General features: G+C 42.3%; 1 protein-coding gene across 8 annotated transcripts in view; it reads right to left on the reverse strand.

Moving 5' to 3' along the window:
- The window catches only part of DOCK10 (dedicator of cytokinesis 10), a 432,092-nt gene that overhangs the window by 89,069 nt on the left and 327,760 nt on the right, over positions 1-15,263 (reverse strand). For all 8 annotated transcript variants that reach the window (XM_033958682.1, XM_033958685.1, XM_033958678.1 and 5 more), the window contains 5 exons: positions 10,211-10,307; positions 9,969-10,013; positions 7,384-7,559; positions 7,179-7,295; positions 2,747-2,858 (listed from right to left, as the gene is read on the reverse strand). In XM_033958682.1, coding sequence (XP_033814573.1) covers positions 2,747-2,858; positions 7,179-7,295; positions 7,384-7,559; positions 9,969-10,013; positions 10,211-10,307 — 547 coding nt within the window. The remainder of the gene's footprint in view (positions 1-2,746; positions 2,859-7,178; positions 7,296-7,383; positions 7,560-9,968; positions 10,014-10,210; positions 10,308-15,263) is intronic.

Raw genomic sequence — 15,263 nt, forward strand, 5'->3', positions numbered from 1 at the left:
TGAGGAACTAAGGGCAGTACTGGGCAGACTTGCATGGTATGTGTCTGTATATGGCCTTTTGGTTGAGGATGGGCTGGGGAGGGCTTCAATGGCTGGTAGGGTGTGGATGGGCTGGAGAGAGCTTCGACGGAGACTTCAGCAGTTGGAGCCCAAGCACAGTACCGGGTAGAGCTTTGGGTTCTTGCCCAGAAATAGCTAAGAAGAAAATTAAAAAAAAAAAAAAAAAATTTAAATTGAATCAGGTTGGGCAGACTGGAAGGACCATTCGGGTCTGCCGTCATCTACTATGTTACATCTAATAGTGCCATAGAAATGATTAGTGGTAGTAGAAGTAACATTCTGCAGTCTGTAACTATTTGCCATATAAAGCAACGGAAACTTATTTTGGAGACTTGGTTCTATATAAATACTGATCTAATATTTCTAGTTTCCAAACTCTTCTTCTATGACAAGTTTGGTGAATATCCATTCCCTTTTGGGGGCATTACTGTATCCATGGACACACATGTATCCCTTTTATATGAAGGTAAATCAAAATATAAAGGCAAAATACATTTATTGGCTTTAATAGAAGTAACTATGAGCAATTGAACATATCACTTTTCCACATAGTCCCCAAGCAAGACGACGCACATAGTCCCTATGCAAGATGACACATTCCTCCAGAGAAAAGGTTTTTTGGCTGCTCCCAAAGCCAGGTGGGCACCGCTTCCTTTATTTCATCATGCTTTGTCTTTTGCTCTCCTGGTCACAGTGATGCACCCACGTCTCGTCGCCAGTTACAATTCTCTCCAGAATACACGGATCTTCTACGTACCGTCTCAGAAACTGGGTTGCAACCTCCACACTCTGCTGCTTGTGCTGAACCCATCGTGCGCAGACATTTCTGTATCACACGTCATCATGCATTATGGCAAATGCAGATCCATAGTTGATATCCAAATTTGCAGCCAATTGAGACACCATTATCTGTCGGTCTTCTCTAATCAAAGCATCTGCCCTGTCAATGTGCTCTTGTGTATGCGATGTTGATGGGCGACCACACCTGTTCTTCCCACTTTAAACCTTTTTACCCACTCATTGATTCATGATGCTATGACCATACTGAGTCAATATCAGACAGTGAATTTCCACAGGTTTCACTCCCTCTGCCCAAATAAAGCACACTACTGCACATTGTTCTTCAGTTGTGCAATCTTGCAATGGAGCACTGCACTGTGTGTGGACGAACTATCCATCAGGCAATGTACGAGTACATATGTTGCATTTCGCTAGCTCTGTTCCAGTTATCGCATAATTTAACAATTGCCTTTAATTTTTGATTCGCCCTCGTATAATTCTTTCCAGCATATCATATGGTAGAAAGCTTTGTAAATCATGCAAGCAACATCAAATGCAAACATCAGATACAGTATGATGCATCAAATACAATAATATAATAAATAATAATAATAATAACAGTTTATATACCGCAGTACCGTTAAGTTCTATACGGTTTACAAAAGATTAATGAAGTACAAGTTGAGAGAAGTTAGGGGATTGGTCAACAAGAGGGGGATGGGACAAGAGAACCATTGAAGAGGGGAAAGAGAGGAGCGGATCAACTGTCTAGATATTTCAAGAACAGGTGAGTTTTGAGGCGCTTCCTGAATACCTCGTAAGTGGTGGGCGAGAGCAGTTGTTCTAGATTTTTACCCCATAACGCTGCTTGATGTGAGAGAAGGTGTTCATGGTGTTTTTTTAGTTTGCAACCTCTAACCGGGGGGGAAACGAAGTGCAAGTGGGAGCTTCTCTTGTGTCTGTTGGCTGAGAAGGAGAAGAGGTCGGTTATGTATTTAGGGGCTAGACCGTAAAGAACTTTAAAGCAGAGGCAGGCGAACTTAAACTTTACACGAGCTTCCAAGGGTAGCCAGTGTAGCTGTTTGTAGTATGGCGTCACGTGGTCAAATTACTTCAGACCGAAGATAAGTCTGACCGCAGCGTTTTGCATTAATTGTAAGCGTCGCATATTCTTTTGGGAGATTGCTAAATAGGCGATGTTACAATAGTCGAGTTGACTCAGTACGAGGGATTGTACCAGGATTCTGAATGTAGAGTTGTCAACATAAGAACATAAGAAGCGCCATCCCTGGATCAGACCTTCGGCCCATCAAGTCCGGTGATCCGCACACGCGGAGGCCATGTCAGGTGTACACCTGGCGTAATTTTTAGTCAAAATATGATTTAATGGATTTAAGCTTCCAGAAGGTGAAAAAACCCTTTATGATTAAGGAGTCCATCTGGTCTTTCATGGTTAGGCATTGGTCGAGAGTTACACCCAGTATTTTAATGATGGGCTGTATGGGGTATTTACGTTTGTTGATGCCTAGTGGTGTTTTGGTGTCAAGCGGGTGTGGTGAAGCGACAAAAAATTTTGTCTTCTCTGTGTTGAGCTTGAGCTTGAAGTCTGTCATCCAGTGCTCCATCAAGTTTATGGCTTCTGATGCTTTGAGAATGGTTTCTGAGATGGAGTTGGCAAATGAGATGATGATCGTGAAGTCATCAGCGTAACTGAATAATTTTATCCCCAGTTGGGTTAAACACATATAAATAATGCCTTCAACCTCCCCCCCAAAAAAAACAACAACAAACCTTTCAATATATTTTCTAGTAAGGTGGTGGTGAGATGGCAGGGGGAGAGTGTTAGGTTTGATGACTGTGACAATATTTTCACCAACAAAGCTTAACATCAACTCTCTCTAAATACCTGCTATAGAGTTTAAGACGTCTTTTGAGAATGATGTATCCACTGAGTTTGCATGTTTCAGAGCTGCTTGACTCTGAGATCCTGCAGCAGTGCTTAAATCATCTCTTGACCCCTGAAGAAGAAAGTTAATCATAAGCAATAGAGGTTTTGGTGCATACACAGTACTTTATTTAAATCCAGATTCTTAGGTAATTATTTTAATAATTAGAATAAATTTCTTGATATTGGAAACATGTTTATTCCTAACCAGATTAGGTAATTATAAATAATATCTACTGAAACTCATCTTTATAACAGGAAAATGCAAAATATGTTTCATGCTCACAATTACCCTCAATATTGAATCTACCTTTTGTGGATTTCTGTTAACTGGCAATTTCATTAGAAAAGTAATTTGTTATGGCTGATTTGTGGATATCTGCATCAAATTGGTTGAGTGCCATGATTACCATCTCTATAATAAAACCCTAAGCGGGGCATGCGCACTCCCACTTGCGTGTTCTGTATGACCATGGCCGGAAGGAGTGCGCATGTGCTCTACAACTGTCCCACACTCGCGGCCCTGCTTGCATTCCAATGGCAGCAACTGAGTGGTGGAGAGCAGCCCTGCTCCGCCCGTTGACCCTCCACAAACCTCCCGGCTCCGGCAGTGTAGGCAGCACTTTAAACATGCTGCTTCGCGCCCTTCTACTGCCGATTTCCTCTGCCGCATCTCTGATGACATCATCGGAGACAGATGCGGGAGAGGAAATCAGCAGTAGAAGGCCGTGAAGCAGCGTGTTTAAAGTGCTGCCTACGCGGCTGGAGCCGGGAAGTTTGTTGGTGGTGGGAGGGTCGGATGGGAGGGTCAGGAGCAGGCCAGATCGAGCAGGACAACGCAGTAAAAGAAGGGGGAGGGGCCTAACGGAACAGGCCAGATCGCGGTAAGAGAAGGGAAAGGGGGGTGGGGGAAAATGCTGCTACTGCTATACTGGGACCTGGAGGGCAAGGGAAATACCGCTGCTGCTTCTGCACAGGAAAGGTGGGGGATAGGAGGGAAATGCTGTTGCTGCTGCATAGGGATGGAAATGCTGCTGCACAGGGAAATGGGAAAAAATGTCAGATAGACAGCGGGAGAGAGGGAGACAGAAAGAAAGAAAGACACAGGGGCAGGGAGAGGGACAGAAAGACAGACAGAGAAAGGGGGCCAGGGAGAGAGAGAGAGTCAGCGGGAGGGAGATAGACAGACATATATTCTAGCACCCGTTAATGTAACGGGCTTAATGAATAGATAATAAAACCCTAAGCGGCGCACGCGCACTCCTACCTGCATGTTCCGTATGTCCGTGGCCGGAAGGAGTGCGCATGCGTGCCTACAACTGCCCCACACTCGCGAAGGGAGAAGATACAGAAACAAAGAAAGACTGACAGACAGCCAGGGAGAGAGACAGTAAGACAGGGGGCCAGGGAAGAGACAGAGACACACAGGGGGATAGAGACAGAAAGAAAGGGGGGCAGGAGAGAGATGAAAAACATAAAGTAAGAAAGAAAGAAATGCCTCAGCAACCCATTGTGCTAAAAGTCTACACATCTATTCTAGCACCGTTAATGTAACGGGCTTAAACACTAGTATAATATAGTTTTATTATATTGCATGGTGGAAACTGGGTTTATAAAAACAAAGACATCTGCTCTTAAGTTCCCAAGAGAATGAATCATTGAAACATACAATTTCTGAAAGTGAGAGCAGACTAAACCAGCTAAACTCTCGAATATTTTGAACCATAAGAGAAACTGAAAAGCTGGGAAAAACTCTATCTGCATCTGAGATTCAGAGACTCAATTCAAAACCTTTATAATATCTTTCAAGACCTTAGAAAAATCATTCAAAAAGAAGGTATTTCTGCAGGATACCAGAGAACAGTGCTGAAGACTCTAAGGAAAGGGGAAAGTGTGAGTATGTGTCCTCCTCCATCAAACCAAAAGAAATACCTGAGGTGGCAGGGATCTTCAAATCACCCCAGCTGAAGACCTCTTTCCAGCAGAAACATGTCCTATGCAGCCAGCAGCAGTATTCCAAAGCCAATGACACAGCCAGCCTCCAAGTATGTGCAAGGGGCGGGGTGGCAGCAGCTCAGGAACACTGCTGCCAGCTGCACAGAGTGTAAGTGCTTCTGCCAGGAAGTGGTCTTCGACTGGTGGGGTTTGCAGAGCTCTTTGAAGGTAAGTTTAAATAGCACAAGCCTCTCTTTCTGTGTTAAGGGAATAATGTACATGTTTTGCTAAATAAAGCACTTGAAATGGCAAAATCATTCTCTTTAACAAGGTTTTTAATACAATGCAAACATGTAAATGCATACAATATCAAACACATATCAAACAAATATCAAACATGTAAATGCATACAAAGCAGCTCATTATAATTAATTGAATGAATAATACAGTTTGCATTTGATTGAGCAGGTTGTGCTATTTACAAAATGATAAGGCCAGCTTGGAGTTGGCTTTATCTTTCCTTCCTGGGAGAATCAAACTGCTAACGTATACCTGATGCTCCTAGGGAGCCTCTTAAAAGGGGATGGTACATACTGTAAACCAGGGGTGCCCACACTTTTTGGGCTTGCGAGCTACTTTTTAAATGACCAAGTCAAAATGATCTACCAACAATAAAATTTAAAAAAAACACAAAGCACACTGTATGCATAGAAAATGTTAATCATCATTCCTATTCCAGGGTTTTTCAAAGAGGTCAAAGCAGATGACTCTAAGCACTATCACCTCAGTAACAACCATACAAAAATAGACAAATATACCCCCTCCCTTTTTACTAAACCACGATAGCAGTTTTTAAGCGCAGGGAGCTGCGCTGAATGCCCAGCGCTGCTCTCGACACTCATAGGCTCCCTGCGCTAAAAACCTCTATTGCGGTTTAGTAAAAGGGGACCTTAGTGTAAAATATAGACAGCAGATATAAATTCAGACACATTTTGATCACTAAATTTAAAATAAAATCATTTTCCCTACCTTGTCTGGTGATTTCATGAGTCTCTGGTTGCACTTTCTTCTTCTGACTGTGCATACAATCTTTCTTCCCTTCTTTTAGCCTGTATGCTTCTTTTCCTCCAGACCTCATTCCTTCCCCCCAACTTTTCCTTCCTCTTCCCTGCCCTTTCTTTCTCTCTGCCTCCCTTTCATTTTTTTCTGTTTCTCTTCTTTCCTTCTGTCTCCCTGCCTGCCCTTTTTCTTTCTTTCTCCCTGCCCTCCCCCAAGCCACTGCCACTGCCATTACCATCGGGGACCAGGACCCAAACGCCACCAATAACAGGCCCCAAGCTCTCCCTGCTTCGGCCAACCAGCATTCCTCTCCCCGACGTCAATTCTGCTGTCGGGAAGAGGAAGGCTGATCAGCCCAAGATCGTGATCAACCTATTGGGGGAAATGCTGCCAGGTCCTGCCTTCGCGGAAACAGAAAGTAGGCAGGACCCGACAGGAACAAGAACAAATGCTTCACTAACCTGTCTCCCGCATTAGCCCGTAGCGAATGCTTGCTTCAGGGCTCTCAACATGTGCATGCAGGCTTCCCTTCTCCCCCCCCTCCCCGGACATAACTTCCAGTTTCGGAGGGAAGAGAAGAGAAGCCTGCACGTACACGTTAGAGCCCGGAGCATAAGTTCGCTAGGGGCTGAAATCTCCAAGCCGTTTTTTTTGGTTTTTTTTTTTTAATGTTCAGCAGCGGCAGATGACAGCTGGGCGGACCGCCCAGCTAAAAGGCCCTAGGGAGAACACTGGAGAGGAAGGCTGATCGGCCCGTAGATCAGGACGGCAACACGAGTGCGATCGACTCGAGTTGCCTTCCTGAGCTACTGGTCGATCGCGATCGACGCGTTGGGCACCCCTGCTGTAAACCCTATACCAGAAATTCTTGATCATATCTTCCTATCTTTGATTAAAGTCTCTGCGCAAAGTTCCCCTTGAATCCTTCACAATAACTGTGCGGTCCTTCAAGGTTATATCAACCTTGTCAGGAATGTCAACAATCTGGTTGCTGAGAATGGTTTTCTGATCCAATTTCTCCTCTCATCTCTGATTAGCTTCCTCCAATCTACCAACTCCCTGGGGATCTGAGAAGAAGCTGATAGCCTTGGAGAACAATTGGATTTATAGTAGGTTTCAGTTAGTGTAAATGCTAGCACCCAAATTTGTGGGTGGACATTGGTGTTATGTTCTATTTTATAAAGGGCACCCCTGAGTGCCCTTTATAGGATACTTAGTTCTGTTTTTTTGGCATCTTTTTTGATCAACATTTACTGAATTCAGCTCTCACTGTCTGCAGTGCCTGTACCTCATTTGCATCTCATTATAGAGGTATTAACACACGCGGCAAAGATCATGTTGACTTGCATTAATTGCTGGCGCCAATTAGTACATTGGTACCTATAAGAAATAGTGATACCTGATTAGATGTGTTCACATTGAATGGGTAGATCTCTTTCATGAAAATCCTTGGAAGATTGTCTAAAAGCATGCCGAACAGAGGCAGGTATAAAGTTGCTATCTGTGCTTGCTTTTTCTAAAAAAGAAAGCAAAAATAATTACATGACTATGCAAAATAAGCCTTCTAAGCCCACAGCTTTGTAGCAGGGGAAAGAAAATGTTACCTCATCTGCATAGCGATCATCAAAAGAATGCTTTGCCATTAGATTTTTAAGCACAGCCAGTGCTAAGTGTCTAATATCTTGATCTTCTTGTAATGCAAAGCCGACCTCCCGAAGCAGCAATCCAACCAGGAAATGTTTACGACAAAATTCATTGGTTAGGGTGTATTCTGGCATATCTTAATCAAAGCATATGAGAAGTTACATTTTAGAGCTTTGAAACTGCGTTGAGCACTGGTATCTCACAAATCTAGAAGTAATATTGATGAAAAATTAGGTTCAGGAAGACTCAAGCGGTAACACCTATTAATGCAGCGGCACACTATTTCATATGCGTACGAGGGGCCGCTAAAAAATTCTTAGCCCAGCCAAGAAGAGAATGACGAGGAGCCATGAAACTTACAAGTTATTCCACACTTTTCTTGACACTTCATTTCAGTGAGGCAAATGCATCTAGTAAATGGGCACAAGTATAGAGAAACTGAGCCATTGTGACATCACCAATGAGGCAGGCTCTTAGGCATTGGTGGAATGAGGCATTATGACATCACAACACAAGGGGCCGCTAAAAAATTCTTAGCCTAGCCAAGAAGAGAATGACGTGGAGCCATGAAACTTACAAGTTATTCCCTGCTTTTCTTGACACTTTTCCTTTCAATGATATGAAATAAAAAGAAAAGTGTCAAGAAAAGTGTGGAATCACTTGTAAATTTCATGGCTCCACATCATCCTCTTCTTGGCAGGGCCAAGAATTATTTAGCGGCCCCTCGCACGCATACTTTATGGAATTGCACCTAAAACCACGTGTAAATTTTAATTAATTCTGATTAGCCCCAATAATTTCTTGTTAAGAACCCAAGTCTCAGCACTATTTGGCTCATTATCCAATGAAATCATGTGTGCAAATTGGGAGCATGCCCAAAATTGCAAGCATAATTTTTAGTGCATTTTATATAGGATTAGGCTGGTAATGGACTGAATTCATTATACGGTGCTTAAATAACAACACAAAACAATCCACACGGAGTGTTATTTTATTAACCGCGCTCTGATCTGCACCGTTTATAGAATAGCGCTTAGAGTTGTTACACATGCAAAACTGAAACCTGAAGTAAATCCTGGCACGTAATTTATATGCAGACCCCCCCGGTATTCAGTAATACTGTGCACATCTTTAGTGAACGCCCCTGACCCACCCAGGCTCCTCCCATGGCCACGCGCCGTCTTGAGTTGTGTGCTATAAGATCTGTGTGCAGTTCTTTATAGGATAGCGCTTAGCAAGATGCATAATCAAATCCAAACTGTTGCCAATTAACCAAAATAACTGATTGTTAGCAGCCAATTATTGGCGCTGATTGGCTTGTTATCGAATTTCCCCTCCCCCCCCATTTTATAAAGCCGCTTTAGGGTTTTTTTTATCGCAGGCCATGGCAGTAGAAGCTCTGAAGCTCACAGAATTCCTATGCGCGTCGGAACTTTTACCACCGCGGCCTGCGATAAAAAACCCTAACGCGGCTTCCTAAAAGAGGAGGTTCGTTATGCACTCATCTTTTGCATGTGGAAATTTGCACACCATTTGTACAATCTGGGGGACTTACTAGAACACTCAACACTACTCAATAAGGGCCGACTTTAAACCTAATTATTCAGCTTTTAATAGGCACCCAGAACACTTTATGGGGGTCAGAAATCCCAAAGGGTTAGTACGAATATCCATATTCAGACTTCTGTCCCCACAGGCCGCCTTCATTCTATAACAGGCTGCATAAAGTGAGGTGTCAATTGTGAGCGTAAATTATTGAATAGTAACATTTATACATGTGATTGTTACATTCGGCAGTATTTTAGTAACATAACTGCACAACTGCCTTAGTGTGTAAATGCAAGGGGGCATTCAGAGGGGGAGGAGCACGAGTGGGGCATGGCTAGGGTTACCGGATTTTTTGGCACTAAAATCCGGATCCATGGTCCCGCCCCAGGCCCGTTCAGTTCCTCCTGAGTCACGCCCCGCCCCTCAACCTGTTCACTTGTCGGGAGGGCATCTGCGCTTGTGCTGGTGTGATGCAATGACGTCACCGCATTGCATCCGTGCATACACAGATGCCATCCCCCACGGCGCTCTTAGTTGGAAGCTTTTCAAAACCCGGACAAAGTGCCGGGTTTTGAAAAGCCATTCGGACACACAGACATGTCCTCTAAAAGGAGGACGTCTGGGGAAATCCGGACATCTATTAACCCTAGGCATGGGCAGGTCCAGCATTTACATGCTGATCTTACAGAATACTGTTTGCAAGCTGCCAAACTGCTGCATTGAGGTGCAATTGACATGGCGTATGTGGGCGTGGCTAAATGTATACCCACAGACATTGACTTACACTAATATTCTATAAGAACACTTATGCACATTAGTGTTCTTATAATAGGCTCACAGTCTGTGCAGTTTGGCCACTTAAATTGTATCATCCACATAGAACTTATTGTAAGTTTGGAAACCAATACAGCTTGGAGACTTTCTTTTGTGCAAAGGATATCTACAATCTTAACACGTCTATCACTTTCTCACAGTATGAAACATACTAAATACTCACCAGAAGCATGAGATCTGTGTGGCGATTCTGAAGGTGTTGAGATATCTTCATGTGAAAAGGCAGAAATGCACATTAATGAAATATTTTTGTCAATACTGTATTGCTTAACAATGATCTTTGCTAACAGATAATATTTTAATAATAACTATGCTCCCCAAAATTGTTAAAGAAACATTATTATCAGGAATAACTTATTTTGCTAGAAAGAAGATGGAACTACGCTAAGGTAATGAAATTGTTACCTGGAATGTTTGAAGATCTTATAGGTAGGCACAAGGGAATAAAGTGTTCATGATTGCAGACTTCTTGAAGAAAATCAAATTTGTACTGGAACAAAGTCTGAGATATTACAATACAACTTGACATTTTATTTTGTAGTGGAAATCAATTCTCATTTGCATTATTCTATAGTTCTATTATACTTTTATCTCCCTAAGCCTGAGGTGTGTCTAAAATACCCACAGAAAAAATGTGAACATCAATCTCTTTTACACTGATGTATGAAATCTGCTATTTATGTGATTGAAATTGGTTAGTACATCTACCATTAAAAAAAAAGCATTGCAATATACATTTTAATGTACAACCAAAACACTTAGCAGCCCTTTTACCAAGCCTGGGGGCTTTAGGCCACTTTTAGCACCACTTTGGCCCCTTTTTCTAGTTTCCTCTATTAATGGCCACGTACTACTTTTTCCATTAGCGCTTGGCCATCATGTAGATGCTAACAATGCACTAAGGCCCAGATTCTATCAATGGCACAGTGGTCGGCAGCTGCCTAAGAAATAGCCGCCGATTGTGTGTCAATCACGTGACAGCGCCGTTTATAGAATCGTGACTTTGTGAAAGCTAGGCGCTGGAAACGTAGGCCAGGGTGTTCAAGGCCTACATTTCCGGCGCCTGCCTGCCATGTGAATCGCAGCTATGAAGGCGCTTTATAATGCCCAATGCCACTTCTGGCATTACCATGCCTACAGTGGCGTTAGGCGTCATAAAGCGCCTACATTTTTCTTTTAGAACCACTTTTAATCTTTTTTAAACGGTGTTTCCCACTTAAGTTAGATGCTGTTAGGGCACCTACTGGTGACCAACTTAAGGTGCCATTTATAGAATATGGGCCTATTTGGTTAGCACATGGCAATCTAGCTGTGTTAACCAATTAGAGTAAGGCATGCGTGTTATCAGCCCCCAGACCTGCCTGAGCACGCCCTGCAGTAGTGCCTTTACTCGGCTGTAAACATACGCTAGTGTTGACTGCAGCTTAGTAAAATGATCCCTAATTCTATGGGCACATGGGACCCCTAATTCCATGGAAGTAATTTTACAGGATCTTTCCATGTGTAAAGGCAGTTTCACATGAACAAAAGACCTTCAATTAAATTTCACAACCGTGCTCACATATATACAGTATGGAAGATGAAAGATTGTGCATATTTTTAGGTAGATCACATGTAGGTATTCCCGGGGACACATTTTGGGAACTGGAATGCATGCTTATATTTTATAAATATGGGTAGATTTATAGAATTCACAGGCACGATTACACATTTTTTGAAGCAGGCTTATAGTTTCCGAGTTTCCATGTTTATTGGGAATTTACTATCCTGCCCACTGGGTGGCTTAAAATCTAAATACAGAGAGAAAGAAGAGGGGTATTACATTACATTAGAGATTTCTATTCTGCCATTGCCTTGCGGTTCAAGGTGGATTACAAAACAATTACAAAAAAGGTATTACATGAAGAAGATATCTGGTAATTTCAAGAGGAGATGAAGAGTAGATGAAGTTGCTTTGGGGAATTGGGAAGGTATTGGAGAGCGGTATTGGGAATCGGTAAGGTATCAGGACAGGACATGATAAATAGGTAAAGAGGGTATAGTAGGGAATAATACATAAGGAAGGGAATGTGGTCTTTTTAGGCTTTCCTAAATGTGTGTTATTTAGGCGTAGGTATCTGTAAATGAAAAAGTTTTAAGTCACAATTTAAAATTTTGTATTGATGTCTGGTAATTGATTTGAACGTTCTGTGCAAGGACATCTGCACACTACCCAGGCTGATTCTGGACTCTATTTTATAAAAGCACATACATAGGCACTTATTAAGCAGGTACATGATAAAAGAAACTGGTAAAACCAGAGGACATACTTTGAGGTTGAAGGATGGTAGACTCAAGAGTAACGTTAGGAAATTCTTCTTTATGGAGAGATGCCTGGAATGCGCTCCCGAGGGAAGCGGTGGAGATGAAAACGCTGACAGAGTTCAAAAAACGTGTGGGATGAACACAGAGGATCTGTAATCAGAAAATAATGGTGTACAGTATATTGAAGAACTGGGGCCGGTACTGGGCTGACTTGCACGGTCTGTGTCCATATATGGCCATTTGGTTGCGAATGGGCTGGGAAGGGCTTTGACGGCTGGGATGGTTTAGACGGGCTGGAGCGATCTTTGACGGAGACTTCAGTAGATGGAACCTAAGCACAGTACCGGGCAGAGCTTTGGGTTTCTGGCCCAGAAAGAGCTGGGAAAAAGGACAATTTAAATTAAATCGGTAATTTAAAGAGAGGGTATGGTTGGGCAGACTGGATGGACTATTTGGGTCTTTATCTGCCATCATTTACTATGTTAATTTCATAAGAGGGTGTCTACATGAGCTCTGCATAAAGGCTCCTCTTTTCTGCTCATTTTATAAAGGAAATAGAGAGCCTCTGTACTTAGGTTACGAATACGAAAAGATGAATGATGGTATGTTGGGGCATAGCAAATTCTTTAAATTGGTATGGGGCCCGTTGACATCCTTTGTTACTTCAACATAATTGTCTTTGTTTAAATTTTTTGTTTCTTTTTATACACGTCCAGGACAGGGTGGGTTGGGGGGGGGAGATATCTTTTTGGTTATTCTTTGATTAATTTGTTGAATGGGAGGTGAGGGATATTTTTCTTCTGCATGGTTATTGATTGAATTTAAGTGCTTATGTTGATTATTAATGTCAATATATTTCTTGGCACTTTGTATTAATTTGGAAAATTAATAAAGATTAAAAAAAAAAAAAAAAAAGGTTCCTGCAATAATCTAAGGAAGGTGTAAATGAGTGTGAAGTCTATAGGCCAGATATTCAAATTGACAGCTATAAGTAGATATCTCTTGTCTGTTCATTTTCAGAGGCACTGTCTGGATAGTGCTGCTGAAATGCTCTTTAATGTTTTAGCACTATCCATACAGGACCCGATTCTATAAATAACATAGTAACATAGTAGATGACGGCAGATAAAGACCCGAATGGTCTGCCCAACCTGATTCAATTTAAATTTTTTAAATTTTTTCTTCTTAGCTATTTCTGGGCAAGAATCCAAAGCTCTACCCGGTACTGTGCTTGGGTTCCTACTGCCGAAATCTCCGTTAAAACCTACTCCAGCCCATCTACACCCTCCCAGCCATTGAAGCCCTCCCCAGCCCATCCTCCACCAAATGGCCGTATACAGACACAGACTGTGCAAGTCTGCCCAGTACTGGCCTTAATTCAATTTTTAATATTATTTTCCAATTCTAGATCCTCCGTGTTCATCCCACATTTCTTTGAACTCAGTCACTGTTTTATTCTCCACCACCTCTCTTGGGAGCACATTCCAGGCATCCACCACTCTCTCCGTAAAGTAGAATTTCCTAACATTGCCTTTGAATCTACCACCCCTCAACCTCAAATTATGTCCTCTGGTTTTACCATTTTCCTTTCTCTGGAAAAGATTATGTTCTACGTTAATACCCTTCAAGTATTTGAACGTCTGAATCATATCAACCCTGTCTCTCCTAAATGGTGCTGAAAATTTAGCACTCGACGCTGTTCTATAAAGGGTGCTTCAGGATGAGCACTCTATAGAGTAGCATTGAGCGGACGCCAAATTCAGCACTCAGCTTTGAGCGGGAGGACTTATGCCCGCTGAAACCCGGTATAAATCCTGGCCTGCAAATTGGGTGCGGTCCCTGCTACTCTGGGCACATCTTTTGTGATTGCCTCGACCCACCCATGCCCCTTTTAGGGCCACATACCCCTTTTAAGTGCCACACGATCCCAATTAGGTACCTGCTATTACAGAATAGCACGCAGCCAGATCAGTGACTACATCAAAATTAGTGCCAATTAAATTCTCGTTCGCTCCAATAATTCAGTTATTGGAGCATATTGACTATGTGTGGCACCAATCTGGGATCCACGCTCAGTTTTGGGCAACCTTTCTAAATCCAGGGGATAGTGCTTTAGCAGAATGAGGGTGCAACATGAGTACATTTCCCAGCAATATGAATAAGGACAGAAAACTTGTTATACATATTACAGCTGAATATCACAACTATGATAATTCTATAAGGATTTGCCTAGTTTTAGAAATGTGTAAATTGCAGCTTTTCAAGTCATTTGCATGCACAAGTGGCCACTTACATGTGTAAATGGCCTCTTACAGAATAACAACTAGTGGAAAAGTATGCACCATATTTCGATGCATCTCACTTTACCAGTTGGCATGCACATGGGTGGAGTTTGGGCAGAGGATGGGCGCAGTATGCATATATGTACATAAATTATAGGATTTTATAATTTATGCTTGTTCTGACTCACATCTAGGCATTAAGGGGGAAATTCTATAAGACGTGCCTAAAGATAAGTGCCTAACTTATTCCCTCTTTTACTAAGCCGTGATAGAGATTTCTACGGTGGCCTGGTGAGCTAAATGCTCCAACACTGCTCTGACACTCATGGGAATTCTATGAGGGTCAGAGCAGCATCTGGGCCATGGTAGAGACCTCTGTTGCGGCTCAGTAAAAGGAGGGGTTAATTAGTATATTGGCCTCAATTAAGAGCTTTAACAAGCTCATAATTGAAACACCCCCCCAATTAATTGGGTAATAGGCCCATATCTTCTTAGGCATGATTCTACAAAAGATAGGTGCCTACAATATTGCATAGTGCCTAGAGGTGCCTGACTCCAAAGTAGGTGTGTTTAATGGCGGAGAAGGACTTAGGCGCTGCTAGGCATGATTCTCTAAAGGTCTTAATCTAGGCCTTTAAACCCTGGCAAACATTACAAGTGTTCAAGTTTTAAGTTAAGTGCGATTCTGTAATAGATGCCTAAGTGTGATTGACAAGAGATAGGTGCCTATCTTTTTTAGATGCCATTTACATAATTTCCCCCTACGTAATCATGTCATAAAAGTACGTGTGTTTTCTGTCACTTGCACTAGTATTTCATAAAGAAAAGTAATTGCCTTCTTGTCTTTATAGAATAGGCTTGAAATAGATAAG

The sequence above is a fragment of the Geotrypetes seraphini genome, chromosome 9 (genome assembly GCF_902459505.1).
Source record: "Geotrypetes seraphini chromosome 9, aGeoSer1.1, whole genome shotgun sequence".
In the NCBI taxonomy this organism is placed as follows: Eukaryota; Metazoa; Chordata; class Amphibia; order Gymnophiona; family Dermophiidae; genus Geotrypetes; species Geotrypetes seraphini.